At 42.7% G+C, this 26,103-nt stretch overlaps 1 protein-coding gene across 1 annotated transcript in view; it reads left to right on the top strand.

Moving 5' to 3' along the window:
• The first annotated feature begins 1,962 nt into the window (after window positions 1-1,962).
• RAB11FIP4 (RAB11 family interacting protein 4) overlaps window positions 1,963-26,103 on the top strand; it is a 216,796-nt gene continuing 192,655 nt past the window's right edge. Inside the window, exon 1 of the mRNA XM_087710324.1 lies at window positions 1,963-2,115. Within this exon, the coding sequence (XP_087566450.1) occupies window positions 1,963-2,115 (153 nt within the window). The remainder of the gene's footprint in view (window positions 2,116-26,103) is intronic.

Raw genomic sequence — 26,103 nt, 5'->3', positions numbered from 1 at the left:
GCATTTTCAGTGTCATCATAGGCAGGAGGCATCATTTTGCTATCAGAATCTAGGCTGATTCCAAACCTTATGGCAAACATTAATTTTTCCAGGAAAGAAAAAGAACACTCAAAAGCCCACTGCAATCCCCCAAATGTGCTTCAAAACATCACTCACAAAAATCACAAGGGACAGAAAATGGCTGTAAGGACCACGTGAAGTCATTAACAAGCAATCCCTGCTAATAAGTTGTCAAAAATCCTGGCTTTATTCCAACTCTTTAAATATCTAGATTTCCTTCCCCAACATTTGCTTTGAATAATGAAATACAAATGTACATGACCTGAGAACTAGTTTCTCAGTGCTGGTTCTTCTTTTTCAAATAATGTTGAGGAACTTTCCAGACACTTACCTAGGAGTACATTAGGTAAGTAAATTAGGAGTAAATTGAGTAGGAGTAAATCCCACTCAAATTTGATGAAGCTGATTTATGAACACTCCTTGTGATGTTTTTCTAGTGAGATGCTACATTCTGAAACTTGACTAATTTGTATAATTCCTAAGCCATGGAAGAACAATGTGCATCACAACTACTTTTAGGATCTAGCTGATGTTTTGGAGAAATAGTGTAATCAAGTTAGGACCTAGATGGAAAAGAACATAAAAACTGCAGGTCTGTTCCAAGGAATTAAAAAACGTAACCCACAAGGCAGCAGTGGCAATGTCTTTCCATCCTCTGGCCAGAATGTCCATGAAACCATCGGGAAGCAAGATTCATTGTAGCCAATCTAGTTAATTCAATATTCTGATCACTAGTCAATTGAACTACAGTTAATAAGTTTTAACTGTATTGTTTTATTCACAATTAAGATGATAACTAGAGGATTTTCTCAGGACTATCCATAAAAGCTCCCCTTTTGAATATTAATGTATTTAACACATCTGGGTCTCAATTACTAAAATTAATTAAAATCCTCACTTCTCATTGAGAGTTTAAAAAGGAGGGGGTGAGGAATGGGGAACCTATTCTGCACCCAACACTCTACTTATGTGACAGTGAATGTTCCATAGAACAGAGGTGGCAAACGAGGCTTTCTGGATATGGTTTAACTACAACCCCCTCATCCCTGGGTACTGACCACAATGACGGGCAATGTGATTCGTAGTCCAATGATATTTGATTCCCTATTCTTGTTTGAAAGGGTGTTACATTTTTTTAAAGGGTGATATAGTGATTGGCCTAGAAACCAGGAGACTGGGAGTTCTAGTCCCACTTTAGGCATGAAAGCTTGCCTCATAACTTCGGTCAATTACTCTTTCTTAGCCCAGCTTCCCTCATGGGGTTGTTGTTGTTGTTGTTGTTGTGAAATGAGGAGGAAGGAGCATCGGTATGTTCACTGCGTTGCGTTGTATATGGGGGGGGGGAGCAGGGAAAAAAATCTAAATGAATATATCCATTGACTGTGACCTTAAATGTGCTTTTCCTCCCATTTCCTTATGTACCCCAGGTTTGAAGCTGTAATCTGGATCGTCAGTCATGCAGTGTCTGTTTTCTGGCTGAATTCAGGGGTGGGTTGTGAGGATACAGACAGAGGGTCAGCGAGCGAGGAGATGGGAAGCTTTGTGTGCTCTTGGTACCGCCACCTCCCACTCCCCGGCCATTCTCTTTCGGAATTCTGGGGGCATCTTCCCTTTGATGTGCATCCTTCCGCCGCTCCCATCCATCGCCTGACCTCTTGCCTTCCCTCTCCCTGCCTCCCTCATTGTTCCCTTCTCCCGCACCGCCGCCACCTCCCCAACCCATCCTCCGCGTCTTTCTCCTCCCTTTGCTGATGTCATCCGCTGCCTGTTCTGGCTGAAGGCATCGGCGAGAGCAGCGAGTATAGGACCCATCGGGTCGTACGCCCGCCCGCGATCATGGCTGCTACGATGGAGCGGCAGAGCCTCTCGCCCGCGGCTCCCAGCTAATCCCCCAAGGGCGCGATGGAGCCCGGCGGCCCCGAAGAGCCCCCGCGTCTCCTGCAGCTACTGCGGAAACTCAAGGAGGTCTTTGATGTGTGTGACGAAGACGCTGACGGCTTCATCCGGGTGGAACACTTCGTGGCCCTCGGGCTGCAGTTCGGCCAGGGGGATGAGGTAAGGAAGGAGTGGCTTGGGCGGGACACACGGCCGCCAGGTGGGGAGAGAAATGGGGGACCCGCCGAAAGGCCAGGGGCCCTTCCCGACCGCCTGCTGAGGACGCCGGATTCCTTAAGATCTGCTCTTCCTTAGGGAAGAGCCATGATTTGGGCTACCTTGAGCGATCCCCATTATTACCCAGAGGCCCGTTTTGTAAGGGCCCCCCTTTCCTTTCTTCTCCCCCCCCTCGCTATCCCCTCAGCCCTCCAGCATTGGATTGGACAGATCTGACGCTAGACCTCTGTTCTTCAAGCTAGGGCTTAGCTCTGAATGATGTGAAACGGTGTGCAAATTTCTGAGCATGTGCAGAGAGCTTTCCCGCCCTTCATGTCCGTGCCTGTCCATTTTGAGGGGAGGGATGTGGACTTTTAACTTTCACCAATCCCCCTTTCGACTATAAGCACTGTATTGCTTGGGGAGTGGGATAGTCACCCTGGGACCGCCACACAGACCCCCCACAAATATTGAATCACTGCAGTGGTCTACCCCATGTAATGGACACTCATGAAGCAGAAATCTACAGGAGAAAATAACTAGTGGCAAGCTCCCTACCATGCTGGGCCCCTGTGCCTGAAGCCCAAAACACTGCAAGAAGGAGATGTGTCCCCAGGGCCATCTGGGTTGGAAGACCTTGCATACAGCTCTGTGGAATAGACTGGATGGTGTTTCAGGAATTACCCCCCCCCCGGCTCCCAACAGTTGCAGTATTCCTGACACCCCAGTCTTAATTTTCTAAATGTCAAGAGAATCATGGAGGCGATTTAGGTCATTAGCTCCATGCTCAGTGCAAGAATCCAAATTTAAATCTGAGTAGTCTCTGCTTGAACACATCCATAGAATGAAGCTCACCTCTTGGGTATTTGTTCCCAGTTAAGCTGCTGTTGCTGTTCAGTTTCCCCCCATCATTCAGCCAAAATCTGTTTCCCTGTAACAAGACACTTATTCTGGGTCCTGCTCCCTGGGATGATAAAGATCAGATTTATATCATCCCTTCAGGCATTAGCAAACTCCTGTCATATCCCCTTACTCAGCCTCTCCTCAGTCTTTATTACCCTTTTCTGTACCTATTCTCATATCTTTTCTTAAAACTTGGTGTTTGGAGGTGGACATAGTACTTGAAATGGGGTTGACCAGTGTGGAATAATATGAAATCATTATTTTATTACCTGGACTGATGCAGCCTAAGTTTGTTGTTGTTTTAGCAGCCACGTCATGGTGCTGACTCACATTCGGCTTGTGATAAGTTCCAAGATCATTTTCACGTGTACAATTATCAAATTATTACCTCCCACCCTACCCTGTGCATGTGACTTCTTAAGAGAAGAGCTTTACATTTCTCTCTATTAGGGTTCATTCTTTTATTTTCAGTCAATTTCTCTAACCCGCTAGCAACCTTTGGAATATTGTTTTGGTCTTCCATAGAATGTTATCTTCCATCCATTTCTGTGTTATTTGCAAATTAGATAATTCTCTTCCCCTCTTCAAATCTATTAATGAAAATGTTAAGAGTGCCAGAATCAAACTTCGCGGTACTCTACTTGATGAAGAATTATTGATGGAACACTTTTAAGTATTGTTTTCAAGGTAGCTTTTGATCGCTTATGTCATCACAATGCAATAGCATTTTATCAAATGCTTTGCTGAAATCAAGCGATATTATGCTCATAACATTCTTTCAATCTATGAAATCATAAAATTTGAAATAGAACTAGTCTGACAAATCCCTACTGATTTCTTTTCAAGGTGTTCTTTTCAAGAATTATTAATTTATTTGTGTATTTGTTTAATGGTATCCTGCCTTTATTATTTTTACAAATAACTCAAGGTAGTGAGTGAACATAACCCAACACATCCTGTTTTCCTCACAACAACAATCCTGTGAGGTGGTTTGGGCCGAGAGAGAGAGTGACTGGCTCAAAGTCACACCGCTGGCTTTCAGAGCTAGAACTTACAGTCTCCCGCTGTGTAGCCTGGTGCCTTTACCATTAGACTAGATCTCTGTATGATCTAGTCTTGAATCTTCATAGTTATTCTTATCATTCTAACTAATCTGGATTTCCTCATGTCCCTTTTTCCTCTCTTTTCAAAGTTAGGGACATTTCCTTTCCTCCAGTGAGTTGGTACGTCATTCATTCTCAAGAGTTACTGAGCAGAGGTACTACTGGCAAATTCCTTCAGGTTTTCTTTGAGTAGTTTTATTTTTAGCCCCTGTTAACAGTCTTGATCTGGTTTCCACACAAATTTCTTCTGCTACAGAGTCCTACTAATAGTAAATGTCAAAATTCTGGATGATTAGTAACATATCTGCCAGAGGATTCTATTTTAATACTGCTTATATAGAAAGATAAAATTAGTAAGATAATGGGCATTTTGCTGGAGTCTCATTGCCTGATGGATTTTTCGTAGGGTATCAAATCAGAGCAGCAAAAATCTGGATAATAATTAGATGATGCCAAAAGATATAGAAACCACTACTTGCTTGCAGCTATCTAGCAGTTAGTTACCTTGAAGTTTGCAATGCAGGTTTGATAGTCCTAATCTTAACTCAAAGGACTCCTGATTCCACAGCTTTGTCTTTCTGATAAATAATAACATTTTTGGTCTTTTATCGTTCTTTATGCCACCAAGAGCTTGTGCACCTTGGGGCTTCTGATGTTTTTGATGGCTTCTTATTTAGAAACAAAAGAGCTCTCAAAACAAAACTATGCTTCAAAATAATAGTGCAGGCAGTTGTATTCTAATAATGATAGAAGGAAACCCTTTTCTTAAATGCTGGTGAAAAATCTTGTGAAGAGTGCTTGAATCAAAATCCTCCCCCCACCCCCAAAATGATGCTTTTGATGAATAAGAATCAGGAAGCAATTTTGCAGATTAGGGGAAGGGAGGGGAGGGGAGGAAGGAAAGAAGGAAAGTCAGTTGGTCCCCTCCTCACCTACTTTTTCTCTTGCCTAATCTCAGCAGCCCTTCACTCATTTTGTTAGGTGTTTTTCTCTAATATATCAATATCTGTGGACAAAGGTCTCATTGACATTATCTCTGTTTGCTCACTGACATTAGAATTCTGTTCACTTCCGAGAAATCAGCCTTAGAGAGTACAGCAGATTCAGAAGGAGTGCTTATGTGCTGTTTCAGTATTGGTTTAACTGAAGATGTCTCTTGATGTGCGTGTGCAGAGGATGTAAGATGGGCTTAGTTCAAGGATCTGATTCTGGAGTAGCAGCTTCATTAAGACCCAATGCTTTATAAGAACATGCAATGAATATACTACAAAGAAAAAGAGTAAAGCGGTGAGACCTGGAGTCATAACACCAAACCCATCACTAGAGGGATTACTTCTGTAGCAGGTAGCTTGAAAGAATGAAGCCTCCAGTTACAATCATCAGATGGTGAAGCAAATTTGAAACTTTATTGTGGATCGTAGTTTATATCCTAGTCAGGCATGAAATCCTCTAATCTTCGCTACCGGTTTGCAACTGGGAGCGCCTGTGCCAGTGGTGGGTTGCTATCGGCTTTACTGCCAGTTCGGCGCATGCACATTTACACCTAAATTTGCACGCACAGAACGTAATAAAAGGGGGGGGGTTACATTTCTGAAATGGAGATTGTTCTGCGCATGCGCAGAAACAAAAATAAAGATGGCGCTGCCGACAATAGAACCAATTCAGGTGCATAGGCAGACGAGTTACTACCTACTCGGCCAAACCGGTAGGAACCCACGTCTGGAGTGTGCAGAGCGCTTCTGCAAATGCGCAGACCATCCGTGATGAAGGGTGGGTGGGTGGGAGGAGCTTCCCGCCGACGTCACTACCAGTTCGTTTGAACTGGGGTGAACCGGCAGAATACTACCACTGATCATAGTTGAACTGAATTATTAGATACAGTGAAACTGCTTTGACCATTCTTTAAAAATAATAAAAAACATTGCCATTAGTTCCCCAAAGAGGTCATAGCGTCTCTTATATTGTGATGTTTCCTTGAGAATGTTTCTTTTTTAAATTCATGTTTTATTTGCAGTTTTCCTCTCATACCATACATATTTTGTGGACAGGGTATTGATTGAGTTCCTTGAGAATGTTTTGAGAGTTCTGATTTTACCTTTCTTGCTTCATCATAAACTGCATTATGGCTTTTATTAGTTTTGCAATATGATGCTGGTTCTTGTATAATCTGGTCCTGAAGATCATGCTTATCAAACATTATATAAATATAGAAATGCAGAATTACAGTTTTGACAAGTAATGTTCTTATCATTATTTTTTTTGTTTTTTGTTTTACGAACCTGCTATTGTATTTGTTGTTTATTTTCTTTTTAAACCCTGTTTGCAAAATGTTTCCAATAGAATGGAAATTTGGAAATTAGCTCAAAAATATATATATATCTCTTTTACTGTTTTCGGGGGGGGGGGGGGATCCATAGACCAAAATGAAAGGAACAGGCATTAGAGAGTAATGTAGAGCAATATGCGTTTTATTGAACTTATTCATTCTGAGATAAGAATGTTTTGCCATTTATGCATAGATCACTTTTTAATAAGAATGATCCACAGATTTATTTTATTTAAATATCTTTTTTTTAAAAAAACCAAGACTATTTATACCACATTGAAGCAAAACAACATTGAGGGCCAGTAACCTTATTGGTTTATTATATATTTATTATATGCCAGCCAAAACCTGGCAATATAAACAGTTATTAGAAAAATTAACAAAGACAGCTATAAAGAAAGCATACAAGTAGTCTTCAACTTATGACCACACTTAGGGACCAGAATTTCTGTTGTTAAGCAAGGGGGTTGTTAAATGAGTTGCACTCAATTATTATTATTTTTGCTATGGTTATTAAGCAAATTAACACAGGTGTTAAGTGCATCATGTGGTCATTGAGTGAATCTGACTTCCTTCATTGACTTTGCTTGCCAGAAGCCAACTGGGAAAATCACAAATGGCAATGTGGATGAATTCCAGGACTCTGTAACTTTTGTAAATCCATGTCCCGGTTGCCAAGTGCCCAAATGTTTGTGAGGTTGTACCAGTGAGGTGTGGTGAGGTTTATGGCTGGTGAGGCAAGCGGGCAAAAGCCGCCCTGCCGCTCCGGCGCTATGTCCGACATAGAGGCAGGGCGGCTTTTGCCTCTAGCGCCGGGGCGGCAGGGCGGCTTTTGCCCGCTTTCAAGAAAGCTTTCCCTGGAATCTTTGCGGGGAAACCCTGCAGGCCCAGGGAAGGAACGGAGCAGGGTTGGGGGCAGCCCGGAGAGCCCCTGCATGGGTCGCGAGAGGGGATGTGGGAATGCAGAGGAGGCCACGGAGCTGGAGGAAGAGGAGGGGGGAAGAAGAAGAGGAAGACTCCAGAGTTGGCTCACCCGTCTGTCCGTCCGTCGGGTGGCTCAAGCATTGTGCTCCATCTGCCCAGCCGCTGCTGCTTGCCTGCCTGGCTGCGATCGCGGAGCCCCGTTGGGCAGGGATGGCGCTGACCCGGAGCTGGATCGCGGGGAGGGGGCGCAAAGCAGGGGAAGTGACAGGCGGCGGGAGCGGGAGGCAGCCAGCCAGCCAGGTAGGGGTGATGCTCTGGAGTGCCCCCTCTGTGCCACCTGCCCGCTTTGACTGCTGGGGAGCGCCCTTGCCTTCTTGCCTTGCCGCTCCCCTCTGCATCAAGGTGCACCATGGGCAAAGAGTCTCCCCAGGGGGATCCCGCTCAGCTCCTCAGAGCCCGGCCGGGGGTTGTTGATGTCTGCGGGGCTCGGATGGGAAAGATGTGTGCTCTCCCTGCCCACAAGTCCTTGTCGGTCTTCCAGCACACAAACCTCTTTTATAACCTCGCTATGTAAGACAAGCAAGGCACCACGATCCTCCTTCTCACTCTTGGTGATCAGTCTTCCAAGCGGCATGGTGGGGCTTTTGGAAAGCCATGCCGGGGCTTTGGGGGGCTTTCCGAAAGCCCTCCCAAAGCCCCGGCGCAGCCTTCCGAAAGCCCCAGCGAAGCCCCGAAGCCCACCCACTCCCCGCCCGATCTACTCCGCATCAGGCCAGCCGGCACAAGGCCTCACCGCTCTCCTCCTCCTCCTCCTCCTCCTCCTCCTCCTCCTCCTCCTCCTCGTCCTCCTCCTCCTCCCCCCCGCTCAAGCGGCGGCGGGCTCCGTGGGACAACAGAGTCTCATTTCTCCCCTGGCGTGGCGAACGCGGGTGCGAGGGGCCTGGCAAAAGAAAGAAAGTGCCAGCCCTCCAGCAGAGGCAGGTAAAAGACCCGCCTCTGCTGGCGGGCTGCCCCTCTCTTCTCAAACAAGCTGCCCTCCCTGCCTTTCCCCCTTTCCTCTCTTCTCAAACAAACTCTCAAATTGAGAGTTTGTTTGAGTGAAGTAAAGAAACAAACACACATACACACACACACACACACACAAATTACTTACAATAAAAACTTACTTACAAATTACAATCATTTTGAATTCCTCCCCCCTCCAACCCACATACCTTTTCCAGCTGTTTCACAGAGGATTTGAACTCTGCTCTTGTCTGCCATGATGAAAATGTAAAAAAATATAAAAAGCAAAAGGCAAGAGCTGCTGAAGTAAGGCTGGATTAGCTGCTGCCAGAGCCTCCAATGGATGACTCTGCTTAAATATTTTTAAAAAGCCTCTTTAAAAAGTGCCCTCTGCAGGAGGAGGCGAGAGAACCACGTGCCTCATCTACATAAGGAATTTTTCACCTTTTAACCCTTGCTTAACTCTGCTCAAGTGATCATAAAGATAGACTAAAGGAGGCACGTGGTTCTCTTGCCTCCTCCTGCAGAGGGCACTTTTTAGAGGCTTTTTTAAACAGTTAAGCACTAAGCAGAGTCATCCACTGTGACTCTGGCAGCAACTACCTCCGCCTTTTTCCTTTTACATTTTTTTTTCTTTTCATGATGACAGTGGTGAGGCCCTGCCTCCCCTGACTCCACGTCCCTGGGTTGTACAATGGTCGTAAGTGTAAGGAGAGTCACTTTTTTCAGTGCTGTTGTATCTTTGAATGGTCATAAATGAATGGTTGTAAGCAGAGGACTACCAGTAGATGCATGAAACCATAGGCAACAATCCCTATGCACATCCTAGCTATAACATTGTTAGAAAATATTGAACTATTTAGACTTCAGCTTTTTTTTCTTTGATACTCTCAACAGGCTAATGGATGAACTGATACAATTTCTCCTGTTGCCAGCATGTTCGTCTAAAACACATCAGGCATACTTACACTCTGAAGGGGAATATATCTTCCTCTATTTCACAACTATCTAAAACATATGAAGAACGGCTGCAGGGCCTGGGTTTGGCTAGTCTAAAGGAAAGAAGAACTAGGGGTGACATGATCACAGTATCCCAATATTTGAGGGGCTGCCACAAAGAAGTGGGGTTCAAATTATTCTCCAAAGCCCCAAAGGGCAGGACAAGAAGCAATGGTTGGAAACTAATCAAAGAGAGAAGCAACCTGGGATCAAGGAATAACTTCCTAAAGTGAGGACAATTAACCAGTGGAACAGCTTGCCTACAGAAGTCGTGGGCGCTCCATCACTAGATGCTTTTAAGAAAAGACTAGACAATCGCTTATCTGAAATAGTATAGATTCTCCTGCTTGAGCAGGGGGTTGGACTAGAAGACCTCCAAGGTCCCTTCCCGCTCTATTCTATTCTAAAGTGAACAGCAACTCTAAACAAAAATTAAGAAATTCCTAGTATCACCTACTCAAGTCACTAATCTTATTTGATTATTTCCCTTTAACAAATTGTCAGTAGAATTAAACTCTTTAAATCAAACAAAGCTACTGGCCAGCCTTGATGGTTTTTCACTTGAAACAATACCAAAATATATTGGCTTTCTCTCTCCTGTTTTATTAGATATATAGTGAAGCTTCTTCAAATACAATCCTCCCTTTCAGTTTTAATGAAGCAAATCTCCTAATTACTCACAAGCTGAGCAAGGTTCCTACTCTGCAATCTGCATAGTCCCTTGATAAATCTGGAGGCTAAGGTTTTAACAGCTACTTTTATTCACAAAGAATCTTCTTTATGGGATAATCTCAGTTCAGAAATTAGGGTAACTTCACTCTTCCTAATACCATTTTATTGGACCAATGCTGTTCTGATGGATCTGTTTTTAAACTTTTGTAGAATTAAAAACTGATTTACATAAGAATACTGCTAGGCAAGTATTCAATTCAAGCACTTGTTGGCCTTTTTGTTTCTGATGCAAGTTTAAATCCCTCAGTAATGTGAAGAAGCAACTGGGGGTCCTTAATAAGAATGAGCAAAATGTTCTCTGGATGCATCAGCCATGCATGGAAGATAGAATTAGAATACATCTGGGAGGGACCGATACCATTTCAGACAAGTGACTGTCCAGTCTCTTCTTTAAAACCTTCAGTGATGAAGCACCCACAACTTCTGAAGGCCAACTGTTCCATTGGTTAATTGTCCTCACTGTTAATAGTTCCTCCTTAATTCCCGGTTGTTTCTCTCCTTGATTAGTTCCCATCCATTGTTTCTTGCCCTCCCCTCTGGTCCTTTGGAAAATAAGTTGACCCCTTCCTGTTTGTGGCAGCCTCTCAAATATTGGAATACTGCTATCATGTCCCCTCTAGTTCTTCTTGTCTCTAGACTAGCCAAACCCGAATCATGCAGCTCTTCTTCATATGTTTTAGTCTCCTGGCCTTTAATCGTCTTAATTGCTCTTCTTTGCACTTTTTCCAAAGTCCCAACTTCTCTTTTCTAATGTGGTGACCAAAACTGGATGCAGTATTCCAGGTGTGGTCTTACTAAGGCTTTATAAAGCAGTACTAATACTTCACGTGATTTTGATTCTTGTGAAGATAGGGGTGTTTAGGGTGAGAGACCATAGGGAAGATGCAAAAAGAGTTGCAAAAAATAGGTGGCTGTATAAAACACATAGACAGACAGACAGACAGACAGACAGACAGACACATTTATGGCAGTGCAGGGCTAAGCAGAGGTCAGAGAAGAGAAGTCTCTGGAAAGATAAAGGAAGGACAGATGGATTGACCAGATATGCTGTGTATGAACTCAAATGTGGAGGAGCAGCTACAGCACTGGGAGGATGAGGGGAAGGGAAGGAGGATCTGTTGTGTATGTTGCACTTGGTTTGCAGTGGAGCAGTGAGAGTCAATTTGTAATAGTGGTTAAGACATCAGGTTGGAAACGAGACTGGGAGTTTTAGTCCCATGTTAAGCACAAAGTCAACTGCTGATCTTGGGCCAGTCAGGCGCTCTGGAAAGTGCGGTGAAGGTCGAGGAATGGACTGCTACACAAGTTGTGCAGAAGAGATCCTTCCAGATTTCCTTCTGCAACAGCCAAAAAGTTCAAAGTTTCAGTTTGGCTGGCTCTCATCCTAAACTGGATGTCATAAAATATTGTTGGAAGAAATGTCCATCTGGATTCAGTTCTAAGTGGGGAGAAAGATGCTGGAAATATAGTGTCTGTTTAGGAAAGATGGTTTAATGGCGGAAAGGATCACATAGTTTGAGGTCCTGCCAAAAAAGGGAAAAGATGCTGAGAGTGCCTGGGTTTTATGCCCTCTCTGGGCTTTTGAATTTGAGCTTGTATTCTGATTGATTGTCAGACTCCCATGGGGTCATGCAGGAGTAACGTTATAAGTTGTTCTTTTGAGTCCCAGGCTTGGTTGATTCCTGCTGGGTGATGATGTAATATAAGGGCTTTGAGCAATTCCTATTATGGCTCTGCTTGAAGGAGGTAGATCTTTGTTATGTAGAATAGACTGGCCCAGGCTTTAATAGCCATTGACGAGATGGTGTGTGTGTGTGAGTTTCTTCCTCCCTTTTAGGGCACATATTCTGCCCTTTTTAATATTTCCTAAAATATCTCATTTTCCTAGGAGAGGGGTGGGTGTTAACTTTTGATAATATGTACCAAGGTTAATTGTGATATTTTCCCCTTATGTCTTCTGGAAGTATATCTTATAAAAATATCAGTGATTTCAATTCAAGTTTTGTTTTTATTATTTTTTTGAATATTTTGATATTTTGATATTGTTTTTCCAGTACTGTACTTTTAAGAGTTCTTTTTGGTAACATAACTATCACATACAATGACATATTCCATTTCCATACCCAAAAGTTATTGTTGCATGATTTGTTTATCTTAGACATTATTACTGGAGTTATACCGCATGCAGTCTGTAAAACATTTTATGTATTTTCCCCTTAAGTTATAACTTTGAGTAAATTTGTTGATTCTTTTTTCTCATAGCACTTTCCATTGTTCAACTCTGATTGTTTATTTGAAGTTTTTCATTCACTTTATCATACAATTTTTTATTTTTCCATCTCTGTGACATATTTCAGTTCCAATTTACATATATATTCTACTAGTTCCTGAAATTCCCTCTTTCTTTCTTGAGACCACTTTGTATTCTTCCAACAATTTGTAAATATATCAACCATGGTAAATGCAGCAATTTGTAATAATCTTATCCTTCTATGGAAATAATTCTCTCCTCCCCCCCCCCCACTCTCTCAAGTGACAGGACCATTTTTTACACTTACAATAGCATCCCTATAATCATGTGATCAAAATTCTGAAGCCAGATTCACTTAACAATGATGTTACTAAAGTAACAACTGCAGTGATTTGTTTTAACAATGGTGGCAAGAAAGGTTGTAAAATGGGGTAAAATCACTTAACTGTCTTGCTTAGCAACGGGAATTTTGGGCTGAATTGTCATAATTCATATTTCATAATTCAAAATGGGATAAAATCACTTAATTATCTTGCGTAGCAATGGGAATTGTGGGCTCAACTGTGGTCATGTATATATCTGCAATCTGAGTTTTAGGATATATGGGTGTGGGGTGTGTACAGTGGTGGGTTTCAAATTTTTTTAGAACCTCTTCTGTAGGTGTGCCCTGCTTTGTAGGAGTGGCTTGCCAGCCATGCGACCGGGTGGGAGTGGTTTGGCAGTCATGTGACAGGGTGGGAGTGGCCAACTTGTAAAATGTGGTGAAACTCACTTAACAACGCTCTTGCTTAGCAACCAAAATGTTGGCTCAGGAACTCTGGCATTGAAGTGTGCAAGTCTTAAAGCTGTCAAGTTACAAGACCCTTGCACTCCTAACCCTTTAGGGAAAAAAACCCCAGGGGTATTTAAACTTGACAGCTTTAAGACTTGTGGACTTCAACTCCCAGAATTCCTCCTCTCGCTCTTCATCTTGATGATGGGCGGATGGGCGGAGGGAGGGAGCTGGTTCTAAACGGCACTGTACATTTGTGGAACCTCTTCTATAGGTTAGAACTGGCAGGAACCCACCCCTGGGTGTTTATGAGAGTGTGTACATGTATGTTTCCAAGCATCTACCATACCTATTGGCATAGAAGAGCCTATTGTTACCTATTGGCATAGAAGAGCTTTCCTGGTCTTGGAAGGCCATATTCTTTTGAAGACAGAGCATGAAATAAATAAGTTGCATAGTTGCCTGCGCATTTTACAAGCTGCTCTGCTTCCTAACAGTGTTGGGTTTCATGGCTGTGTTGTTGTGCCTAAGAGACATTCAGAACATTTGTTCCAACAATTGCGCATGGCTTCTTTTATCCCCTCTATTGTCATGAAGCTCTGGGAATCGTGTTATGTAGACGATCTACACCAAAATGGATAGCTTGCTGTACAATTAACACTTCAGCTGTGCTAGGGAAGGCATATTGTTCTGAGCTGCTTCATCAGCTTTACACAGCACACTTCACCGTAATAATAAGCAGGCTGGTTGGTGGTGGTGGTGGGGAATCTTTCCTCCTTTCTAGCTGTGTTAAATGCATTCGTGATGCTGCCTTGCTGACTCACGATCAGGCGATCTGTGTTTTTGTAATTTAAAGCGGATTAAAGATTGTATCAATTTCGAGGCAAGAAAGCTAATATTTGCAATAGGGTAATGTCTGCATGATTGAAGGGGTGAGAAAATTGTGCGTTGTTTTTTTTAACAGATTGGGTTTTTTTTTGTCGGTAACACAAATTGGAAACAGGCTCCACAATTACCAGCACTGCAATAGAAACAAATAATCCTGTTTCCATCTCACAGGAAGTTTCTTTTATTTATTATAGCATTTAATATGTGAGGCACATTCTAACAGAACAAGATCCAACATATGCTTTCTTGCCTAGTAGAAAGATAATTCCAGAGAGTGGAATAATAAAAATGCATCCTTCCCCATGATCAGTTACAGGTAGGCCTCAACTTACAACCAATGTTCCCTCTAATTTTTTTTCAGTGTGAGCGGAAAAGTATAGTGCTTGAGCTGCACAGTTTCATGCCTGAGCACCTAATAATTTTTTTTATTATTATTTAAGTTTTGTACCCTATCTTTTCTAACTAACGTTAACTTTAAAAAGATGTTACATCAGACTACAATACAAGTAATTAAATGAAGACTAAAATAAGTGTTTTGGCATATAGAGCTTTTTATATTTCTTTCTTATATTGCTTCCTTAGTTGAGAACTTGCTCCTCAGCTTACTTACGCATTAACTGTTTGTTGCTTTTATGGTTTATTCATTCACTGCTCCATCTTCAGTTTTTTTCACAGGGGGCAGGGCTTCCTTCCTTCCTTCCTTCCTTCCTTCCCTCCCTCCCTCCCTCCCTCCCTCCCTCCCTCCCTCCCTCCACTCCTTTGGCCACCAATTTTGATCCAATTCTCTCTCTCTCTCTCTCTCTCTCTCTCTCTCTCTCACACACACACACACACACACACACACACACACACACAGAGGTTCTTTGGGGGGGTTGAATTACTCTGCCTCACTGCGCAAAGTCGACGCAGCATGTGTTCGGCCCCTGCTTACGCTGAATCAAATCCGTGGCCGGCGGGACCAGGGGGTTGCATTTCAAAGCCGCCAGTCCTCTTGCTTCTTCTCCTTCACCGGCAAAGCTCCCGCTGGTGCCCCCGCCCATGGCAGCGGCGGTGGTGCCTCCCCCTCCGCTCGGAGCACCTTACCTGGGCTCTGGGTTACCCCTGCCGCCGCCTCCACCTCCGCCGCTTTCCTACTAGCTTCCGCGGCCTCAAAAGCACGGCAGAGGAGGAAGGGGGAGGGTTAACGCGGGGGTCAGCTCAGGTGCTCCGCGTGGAGGGAGAGGCACCACTGCCACGGGCGGCTCATCAAAACAAGTCTGGGGAGGTCCTTTGCGGGTGGCCAGTTCTAGCCTAGTTCTAGTTCTAGACTTCCCCACGTTTGCTTTGGTAGAAATCTCTACGCAGCAGTTAGAAATCTCTGCGTGGCAGTTAGAAACTGCTGCGCGGGGGTTTCTAGCCACGTGCGCGGCCATGCAGCCGCGCACCTTAGAGGGAACAGTGCTTACAACAGTTCATTTAATGACCACTCAAAGGTACAACAATACTGAATAAAATGACTTGGGACTATTTTTCACAGTTACATCCTCTGCAGCATCCCCAAGGTCACGTGGTCATCAAAGTTCAGATGCTTGGCAACTGGTTCATATTTATGATGGTTGCACTATTCTGGGGATCATGTGATCCCCTTTTCGGCCTTCTGACAAGGAAAGTCAATGGGGAAGCCCGATTCACTTAGCAACCGGGGTTACTAACTTAACACCTTCACTGATTCGCTTAACAACTGTGGCAAGAAATGTTGTAAAATGGGGTAAAACTCAGATAAGAAATTCTGGGACTTCAACTCCCAGAATTCCTCAGCTCGCTGACCTACTGGTTTTAGTCCAATGAGGAAAATTCTCTGGAATCCTGCTATGGGCGTGGTTATCTTCTAGTCTTTTGGTACAGTGACAAGCATTTATTATTTTTGTTAGAACACCTGAAATATTATATCTAGATTCCTTGACCTCTCACATGGAAACTGGTAGCCCGTTGTTTTCAATTTCTCAATACAATAAAGGCAAATGTAGGCAGTCCTTGATTTGCAACCAGTCGTGTGGTGGGATTCAAATAATTGAACAACTGGTTCTCTGCCCTCATGATTTCTTCCAACAACCAGTTCACCAAACTGCTCAGAAAATTAACAACCGGTTCTCTCAAAGGGGTGCGAACTGGCTGAATCTCACCATTGTGTGTAGTGATCGTTTGAAATTACCATGGCACTGAAAAAAGCGACTCACAATCACTCCTCGCATGTTCAATCATTGTAGCATCCCCACCGTGACATGATCAAAAATTCAAGTGCTTGGCAACAGGCATGTATTTACAGCATCCCGGGGTTACGTGATTGTCATCCGTTCGCAGCCAGCTTCTGAGAAGCAAAATCAGTGGGGAAAGCTGCTTCTGCTTATCAATCTTATGATTCCCTTAATTGTTGATTCATTTAACAATCATGGCAAAAAAAAAAGTAGTATAATGATGCACGATTCACTTGACAACTGCCTGCTTAGCAATGAAAATGTTGGACCAGGGTTGGACTGCTATGGGTTCGCCCAGGTTCGGGAGAATCTGTAGCTAACGTTATGGCCAGTTCGGAGAACCTCCAAATCCCACCCCTGGCTGGCCCCGCCCACCCCTCCCCATTCCTTCCCAGGAGTCGCCATGCTGCCCATTTTGGATGCGAGGTAAGTGCAGGGTTTGTATGGAGGCTTGGGGAGGGGGAAAACAGGGCCTCCTGGAAGGCCTCTGGAGCCTGGAGAGGATCTTTTCACCCTCTCAGAGGCTCAAGGAAAGCCTCCGGAGCCTGGGGATGGCAAAAACGTCCACTCCCCCCGCTGTGGTGCAGGAGGCTGACTAGGCCATGGCCACCATGGCCAGGCCCACCCAGCAACCGGGGAGAGAACCCATTGCTGAAATTTTTGAAGCCCACCCCAGTTCTGAACCCAATTGTGGTTGTATATCAAGGACTACTTGTAAATGAAAAAAAGCACATTACAGTATTTGTCTTCACGCCCTAAATTATACAGTTTACATATTATGCAACTACACAACATACTGTGTAAACTCAGTTCAGTTTTAGTTCAGCGCATCGGGCAGAACCAAAAAAAAATCTATTGAATGCAACTTAGATAAACTGTTTTAAATAAAAAACAAGTTAAAATTAGGGTATACACATATACATTTCATCTCTTCTTTCTCTCTCTCTTTTGTGTGGAAACCACAGACTAAAAAAAAAAGCCACGGGTGAACATGTCATGTAACCATAGCAAATGAATCAAACCATGGTGCATAGAAGTGGAACAAGTAAAAGAGACCAGAAGGCTGACTGTAATATTTTAAAGAAATGATTAACTGCAGTATTCAGTTAGATAATCTTTCATGAAGCTTTACGCTCTGCTCTTCTACAAAAGCTTTGCGTACCTTTAAATACTTCCATGTTGGTTGGTGATGTTTAGCTCAACCATCTCCAACCACAGATGTGCTAGATTACAACTCCCATGGACAACATTCAGTAGGTACATTTGGAGTCTGATTTGGAAATCTTAGCCACTTCTGTGCCTTACTTTTCATATATTCTTAACTCTTTAATAATTATAAATATTAGTAATATTCAGAACTTTATGTTTGGGTTTTAGTTCCTATAAGCCCTCCCACCCTCAGCATGGATTACAGGGTTTGCAGTGTCCAAAATGGTTACATGGCATTAGACTACCTATAATATGTCAAGTTTTGTACAGAATATAGGGTGCTTCTTATCTGGGTAATTTCAATATTGCTGTTTCAGTATCATTTCAATGTGTTCATATTTCAGAGGGTGGTGTCCAATTAAATTGAAGAGTGGAGTGATTAAATAGATGAATGGTAATACAATATAGCAGATACAACTGCCAACATGTAGCAAATTGTGGAAGAAATATCCATCTGGTTCAGTTCCAAGTGGGGAGAAAGACACTGGAAACATGGAGGCTGATTGAAAAGATGGTTTATTGAGGGACAGGACCACATGGTTTGAGGTCCTGGGCAGCTGACCACATGTAGTGGAGAATGAGGGTTATTTATACTCTCTCTTCGGCCTTGCCCTTGAGCTTCCTGTTCCTGTGCAAGAAATGTATTCTATTGGTTGTTGTAGGGATCACTGCTAACTTTGCAGGCTGTCCCAGACTTGGTTGAAGCTTGCTGGTGATGAAATGAAGGGGCTTGTTGTGCCATGTCGTGAGCTCTGCTGCAAGATGGTAGAGGGCTAATTCTATTATGTCCTGAGGAGGTCATGTCTTAATCCTATCACTCTGGAGCTGAAGGTTTTTTTGTCTTGTAGATAGGTTGGCCCAGTTCTGCTGGGGCTATTAAGTAAGTTGGGGGCAGCTTTCCAAAAGCATGTTTCTCCTTTAGGGAAATATAATATTCTGTCTTGTTTAATATTTCCCAAAATATTTCATTCTTCTTGGAGAGGGGTGGATGCTAACTTTCTACAATATGATTTTACAAGATCAGTGTGGCTATAAATATGGAATTACACTAACAGACCTCTTTTTTATTCCATTTTCTTGAACAGAGTATCCTTGGTGTAGATTTTATAATATGGGTGTACAACCTATTTTAGGTTTAGAGCCAAACCTGTATTGGAAGGTTGTGATATTAGGTACACCATGACTACATTATTTGGAGATTTTAAAGGGAGGTGAATCATGTCCCTACATAAGGACAAAAATTCTTTTCTTCCCTATCTACTGTTTGTCTCATATCCCTGCAATTCAATAAAAGTCAGAAATGTCCAACTCCGTTTTCCTTCGCATGTTGTCGGAGTAAAAGGCTTTTATCTCTAAAGTCATTTTTTTCATTGATTCAATTATCTCCAATTCCTGGAGACTGCTTGTACAAGTTTTGTTAGCAAGTTTTTTCCCCCCGGAAGTGGTTTGCTATTGTTTCCTTCCTTGGGTTGAGAGCAAGTGACTGGTCAAGGTCACCCAACCAACAGACTTTGTGTGTAAGATAGGACTAGAATTCATGGTCTCCGGATTTCTAACCTGCTGCCTTAAACACTGCACCAAACTAGCTTTCTATAAAATCATATAATCATTATCAATTCCTTTCAAACTGCCAGTTAGCTTGATGACTTCTCTGTCTTTTGAACTCTTATCCAGTGGTGGGATTCAATTTTTTTTACTACTGGTTCTGTGGGCGTGGCTTTGTGGATGTAGTATGGCTTTGTGAGCTTGGCAGGGAAAGGATGCTGCAAAATTCCCATTCCCTCCCCACCCCACTAACCTGCTTTCCAGCTCCGTTCTCCTGTTCAGGGCAACAAAAGAAGATCAGCTGGGAGGCAGCGGGGGTGGGGCCAGCCTATTTGCGGTTCTCCGAACTACCCAAAATTTCCACTACCGGTTCTCCAGAACCTGTCAGAACTGGCTGAATACCATCTCTGTCTTATTCCCATCAGTTTAAGCCAGTTTAACCAGAAGCCAGGGACTGTGAGAACTGGCCCAAAAGGAATTTTTTTTTTAAAAAAAGGAAAGCAACAGATTGCTTAACCTTAGAATAGATGATAAAGCTAACTGGAGCGTGTAATCTCTGTCCCCAAATGGGCCCTGAGAGATAAGGTCTAACATTCTTTCTGAGTAGAGGATTCCAGATATTGAATTCTAGCACAAACTTGAAATGGGGTGACATTGTTGCATGAATAAAAAAATTAAATAATAGTTATAAAAATTAATTAACTTTGGATAGGAGAAACTAAATGGCCCCTAATCAAACAGAGGAGTAGAACAGATCTCTGAATGCTGTACATACTTGCAGTTTTGTTTGGCGCTTTCAAGAGTTAATGAGCTGGAGCTTTGTTGCTCTTCACTTGTTGCCAACTATTCATAACCCAGTGGCATTATCTGGCCAAAATTCTCAGCCCATAACTGCTCCTTTGGATATTTATCATCTTGTGCCATCGGTGACAGTATCTGCCCATCTGGCCTTTTGTTGATTTCTTTTTCAATTGCTTTGTTTCCCCAAGCATCAGGGGGGCTTCCAATGACTCTTGTCTGCTCATTATGTGTTGAAAATGTCTAAGCTACATTATTAATGCTCCCAGCATGCGGCCTCTTTTTACTTCATTTGGTACTGAATTTTTCTTGCAGTCTCAACATTTACTCCAGCATTACAGTTCAACTCTCTCCATAGTTCACTGTTCCCTCTTTCTGGGGGTCCAGATTTCACAGCATACAACAGTGCACAACCTCGCAATCCTTCTTACTCAATTTTGAATCATTTATTGGCACCCTGTCGCTTTCTAACAGTTGTTGTTGTTAGTTGCGAAGTCATGTCCGACCCATTGCGACCCCATGGACAAAGTTCCTCCAGGTCTTCTTGTCCTCCAACATCCTCTGGATGTTAAGCTCATGCCTACTGCTTCAGTGACTCCATCCAGCCATCTCATTCTCCAGTCAGCCTACTAACAGTTACTCCCTGATCATCACACACATATAACAGGCTGATGATAGGTATCAATGCTGTAAGGGCTATTCATAATTTGTTATGATCTATGCAGAAGTTCTGGTCCCAATTGCTCTTGTAACCTGAGGACTGTCTGAATCCATTGTGCTGTCAGGTTTGTTTTGCCAGTTTCAGGTGTGGCTTGGTATAAAGAAAGACGGAGTCCAGTTATTTACCTCGATAAGCCTTAGCAAGGAAGAACCCTGAACACACTTCGACACTCATTTTTATATCTTTGCTACATTGTCCACTTCTCCACCCAGAAGCCCTGGCACACTCAACCCAGACAACCTGGCACACTCTAGATCAGATGAAGAAATACAGAAATATCCATCCACCACCCTTGCAGATCCTCCAAGGACATTGGGTGTCATCTCGGGGACTTTGGGTGTTTCCTGAGGAACTTTCCATGACGTTGGCACATCTGCTCCCTCAAGATTTTCAATAGAAACATTAGATTCAGTGGTAGGTTTCAATTTATTTTACTACTGGCTCACTTGTGCGCACTTGCGTGACGCCTGCATCCAGGTGAGTGGGCAGAGCCTCCCTCTGCCACCACTACCGGTTCGCCTGATCCAGGGCAAACTGGCAGAAACCCACCTCTGATTAGATTCCTTGGTCAATGGGTTCTATTCTATTCTATTCTAATCTATTTTTCTGAATCCATCTTGAAATATAGCAGATCCTGTTCCATGTTACTTTTGAAGACTGGAAAATTTTGACAATTCACATGAGAGATAAGAGCCAAGGTGGCGCAGTGGTTAAATGCAGCACTGCAGGCTACTGCTAGATCAGCAGGTCAGCGGTTCAAATCTCACCGGCTCAGGGTTGACTCAGCCTTCCATCCTTCCGAGGTGGGTAAAATGAGGACCCAGATTGTTGGGGGCAATATGCTGACTCTCTGTAAACCGCTTAGAGAGGCCTGAAAGGCCTATGAAGCGGTATATAAGTCTACTGCTATTGCTATTGCTAAGTGCAATTGTCCAGTAATTTTATTATCTTTTTTTTTTAGTATTGGAACATACATTGATATTTTCAAGTCCTTAACTACTGCTGTTTTTCCCATACTTGTTTACAAATTGTATGTGGTGCTTTAACTGCAGCATCTCATGGTTTTGTTGCTATTTCATCAATTACTGCAGGTTTGTCCTTAGCAATATTGCTTATGGCTGATTTAACGCCATTTTCCAGATTGTCTGGCTCTAGTTCAATGATTAAACCCTCATACTGTATATATCATTAATTTTGAGATATTTTTGCAGTTTTTCTGCATAATTATGCCGTCTTTATATTATTATTTTTCTTCCAGGAGAGCTCTGCATCCTCTTTTTTTTATTGTGCCCATATTTGCATACAGTAGTTTTCCTTGTTTTTTGTGATCTTCCTGAATTAAGATCTTTTGCACTCCAAGGTGTTTTAAATGATTTAAATGTAACTCCTCTCTTCGTGCTCTTGTTTGGAACTCGGCATTAAGTTGGGCAATTTTCTACCATCACTTGTCTTTTGCTTTTAACATATCAGCAAACAGATATTTCACTTTCTTTTGCTTTTTGCAAAGAATATGCTTTGTCTTAGAAGAATGTATTTGCTACACTGAATTTTCTTCCTATTACTGTGTCTCCTGCTTTGTTTCAAACATCACGGCCGTTTTTCTGTCATTTCAAATGCTACTTTCCTTTTGGTTTCAGCATTCAATTGCCAACAGTTTGTGTGTCGTTTTTATTATTGTGTTGACAATATATTCCAAGAAAGCATCAGTATAGTTCAACTTCGGATTATTTCAAGCACGGGCTTGAATCATTGTAATAGTGATTCACCTTGCCTTGGATTCAAATGGAGTCTATCATTTGATACCCATGCACCCTCTTTGTCACTCTTGTTAGTAATAGGAAGTATGCCATTTCTTCTTTGATTTTCTGACTTAGGTAGAAGATCTGATGTTCCTTTGATGCAAATTGACCTAATCCTGCCTGTTAGAATTCTTTAATTTCTAGAACATCAATGTTAAATCTTGAAATTTCTGCTCTGATGACACCAGGTTTGCCTTTGCATACGACAATTCCACATATCAATAACTTTCATACAACAGCTGGATATTCCTTTCTTCAACCATATGTGAAGAATTACTTGTTTTGTACAGTTCCTCAGTGCCTTATTGGTTACATTCTCACTTATCCTTGTCAACATTTTGGGCAGTATTTTGCCATGGAAACATTTGGTTTTAGGAAATAAACTGCCACTTTCTACTGAATCTTATTTAATCTTATCACTCATCTATGACCTGTATAACATGGATGAAACCTCTGGGACAACTTGGTGTCATTGGGATGTGCAAGGTCCTTCACCACTTCAAGGAAACAATCCATGAAGGAGATCTGATTTGCCTGATCTCATTTTAAAGAGAAAATGCAATTGCTAAGCATTGGTAGACTACTAGAACAGCTGTGAATCACAACACTTTCTAGCTTATTATTCCTTGTCATTTCATCATTCCATAAGTAGCTTAAAGGAGTCTTTTAAAAAATGTCTTTGGATACCTCCTAAACAATACTTATGCATTGTAATTCTGTCCCCAAATGCTTCAAAATGTTTCTCAAACTCTTTGGGTGTGTATATGGTAGGGAGGATGCTGGAAAATTGTTGATTTCAATTCAGCAAGTCTAGAGTTATGCTTTTACCGTAAGTTGCAGTGCTTCAAGTTTTTACATCAATCCAGAGGATTATTTGGAGGATTTGGAGTCATGGGTTTCAATCCTAATGACTAGATGAAACTATAGAAGAAGATAAACTGTTCCAAGCACAATCCATATGCCACTTTGAAACTGATTATTCTTTCACATTTATTCTCCTGCTGAGTTTCATATGCAAACAATAATGTGCATATGTTTGCAACATTATTAATATACTTAAGAAAAGTCTGTTAGACAACACTGCTAATTTCCATGTTTACACACTAAATTGCTTTACCTAATTATACCATCTGGTAGCTTTCCCCAACCTGGTGCTTTTTACATATGCTAGACTACAACACCCATCACCTTGAGCTCAAGTGGCATCTCATGATTTTAAATTCCCCTTGCTGTCTTATATGGTCCCTTGAGTTATTTAATGTGCCCCTTTCAGTGGTGAAATTCATTTTTTTTACTAACAGTTCTTTGGGCGTGGCTTGGTGGGCATGGCAGGGGAAGGATACTGCAAAATCCCCATTTCCTCCCCACTCCTGGGGGAAGGATATTGTGAAATCTCCATTTCTCCCCCATTCTAGGGGAAGGATACTGCAAAATCTCCATTCCTCCCCCCATTCCAGTGGAAGGACACTGCAAAATCTCCATTCCTCCCCCCATTCCAGTGGAAGGACACTGCAAAATCTCCATTCCTTCCCAATTCCAGAGAAAGGATACTGCAAAATCCCCATTCCCTCCCTAATTCTGGGGGAAGGATATTGCTAAATCTCCATTTCCACCCCACTCTGGGGCAATGTTCCCTCTAATTCTTTTTCAGTGTGTGCGTAGAAGTTTAGTGTTTGAGCGGCACATTTTCATGCCTGAGCACCTGAATTTTTTTAGCCATAATTGCCATCAGAGCAGATGTTGGGGAGGGGGGCAAAGAGGAAAAGGGTCCCCTCCCTCTCCCTCAGACCCCCAGGAAGGAAGGAAGGGAAGGAAGGGGGATGGAAAGAAAAGGAAATGGGAAAGAAGAAAAGGAAAGGAAAAGAGAAAGGAAAGGAAAAAGGAAAAGAAGGCAAGGAGAAAGGAAAGGAAATGGGAAAAGAAAGGAAAGGAAAAAGGAAAGGAAATGGAAAATAAGGAAAGGAAATGGGAAAGAAGGAAAGGATGAAGAAGGGAGGGAAAGGGAAGGGAAAGGAAAAGAAAAAAGAAAGGAAAAGGAAATAAGGAAAGGAAAGTTAAAGAGAAAGGAAAGGAGAAAGGAAAGGAGAAAGGAAAGGAGAAAGGAAAGGAGAAAGGAAAGGAGAAAGGAAAGGAGAAAGGAAAGGAGAAAGGAAAGGAGAAAGGAAAGGAGAAAGGAAAGGAGAAAGGAAAGGAGAAAGGAAAGGAAATGGAAAAGATAGACAGGAAAAAGAAAAGGAAAAAGGGAAAGAGAGAGGAAAAGAGAAAGGAAAGGAAAAAGAAAAGGAAATGGAAAAGAAGGAAAGGAAAAAGGAAAGGAAATGGAAAAGAAGGAAAGGAGAAAGGAAAAGAGAAAAGAAAGGAAAAAGAAAAGGAAAAAGAAAAGGAAGATAGAAGGACAGAAAGGGAAAGGAAAGAGTGGAATGGATTGGTACTGCTCAAAAATCAAGTCTCAAGATCCCGTGGACCCCTTTGGCTTAGGCAGTCCAACTCCACGCTGCTTCCCTCTCTCTGCAAAGGGAAAGGATCGCAGAAAGACTGCCGAGCCCAGAACGGGACTTCAGATGACGCAATGCCTGAGAAACCCCGGATGTGCAGAGAAACGCAGGCTACAACCAGCGAATCCTGTTTTCCCAGGAACTGACTAAACCCCAGAGGACCAATGGAAATTCTCCCTTCTGCAGCGTCATCGGTCTCTGGACAGTCTTCCTTGATTTCACCAATAACCAGATGAAGGAGAGAGTTCGGTGCAGAGTGAGAAGGGAGGGAGGGGGAATATTTTCAGTCATATTTTAAGACATTAAAAAACACTGCGTGGAAGTTTGAAACCTCTGCGCGGTGTTTTCTTGTTACATGCGTGGCCACGCAGCCACGCAGCTTAGAGGGAACATTGCTCTGGGGCCAGCCAAAGGTGATATTTGCCCTCTGAACTACTCAAAATTTACGCTGCCGGTTCTCCAGAACCTGTCACAACCTGCCGAATTTCACCGCTGACCCCTTGGTGTTCAGCCTGTAATTCTGAAGAAAAGAGAAGACATGTGGTAATCTCCTCTAATAGGTACGTGAGAGAGATCTTGAGAGACAGTAAGAACAGCCACAGACTAGACAACAGTCCAATAAATGAAATTTGAATCCAAAAGAGGAGGGATGGTGAAAGAACGGATCCTCCCTAGTTTTCAAGGGAATAAAAGAAAGGGAAGGGAGGAATACTTTTAAGACTTGCAAGACTGATGTTCGCCTGGCAAATTATGACTCCATTGACTTATGGCTGTAATTCTGAACTCAATTACTTGTATCTGTAAAACATACACTGTAAACATTTTTATAAAATTAAAATTGAAACCTAAAACCTAGCCAATTTCAATAGCATCCCAGAAACAAGATACAGATGCAGTAACCCTTGACTTACAACAGTGGTGCAATTCAGCCGGTTCTATCCTGTTCGGGCGAACTGGTAGCGGTGGTGGCAGGAGACATCATCACATCCCATTTTTGCACATGCACGGAAGATCCTGCACATGGGTGGAAGTGGCGTGTGCGCTCACAATTGTGAACCAGTAGGGAAGGTAAGTTGATTTCACCCCTGCTTACAACCATTTGTTTAGTGACTGTTCAAAGTTACAATAGCACTGCAAAAAGTGACATGACCATTTTTCGCACGTGATTGCTGCAGCATCCCCATGGTCACATGATCAAAACTCAGACAAGTTTAGCAATTAGCATGTATGTATGTTAGTTGGCAATTA

Source organism: Thamnophis sirtalis, unplaced genomic scaffold (assembly GCF_051295495.1).
Source record: "Thamnophis sirtalis isolate CommonGarterSnake01/CBP01778 unplaced genomic scaffold, rThaSir2_p1.2 scaffold_3, whole genome shotgun sequence".
Classification (NCBI taxonomy): domain Eukaryota; kingdom Metazoa; phylum Chordata; class Lepidosauria; order Squamata; family Natricidae; genus Thamnophis; species Thamnophis sirtalis.
This window is presented reverse-complemented; position numbering and strand designations above follow the sequence as displayed.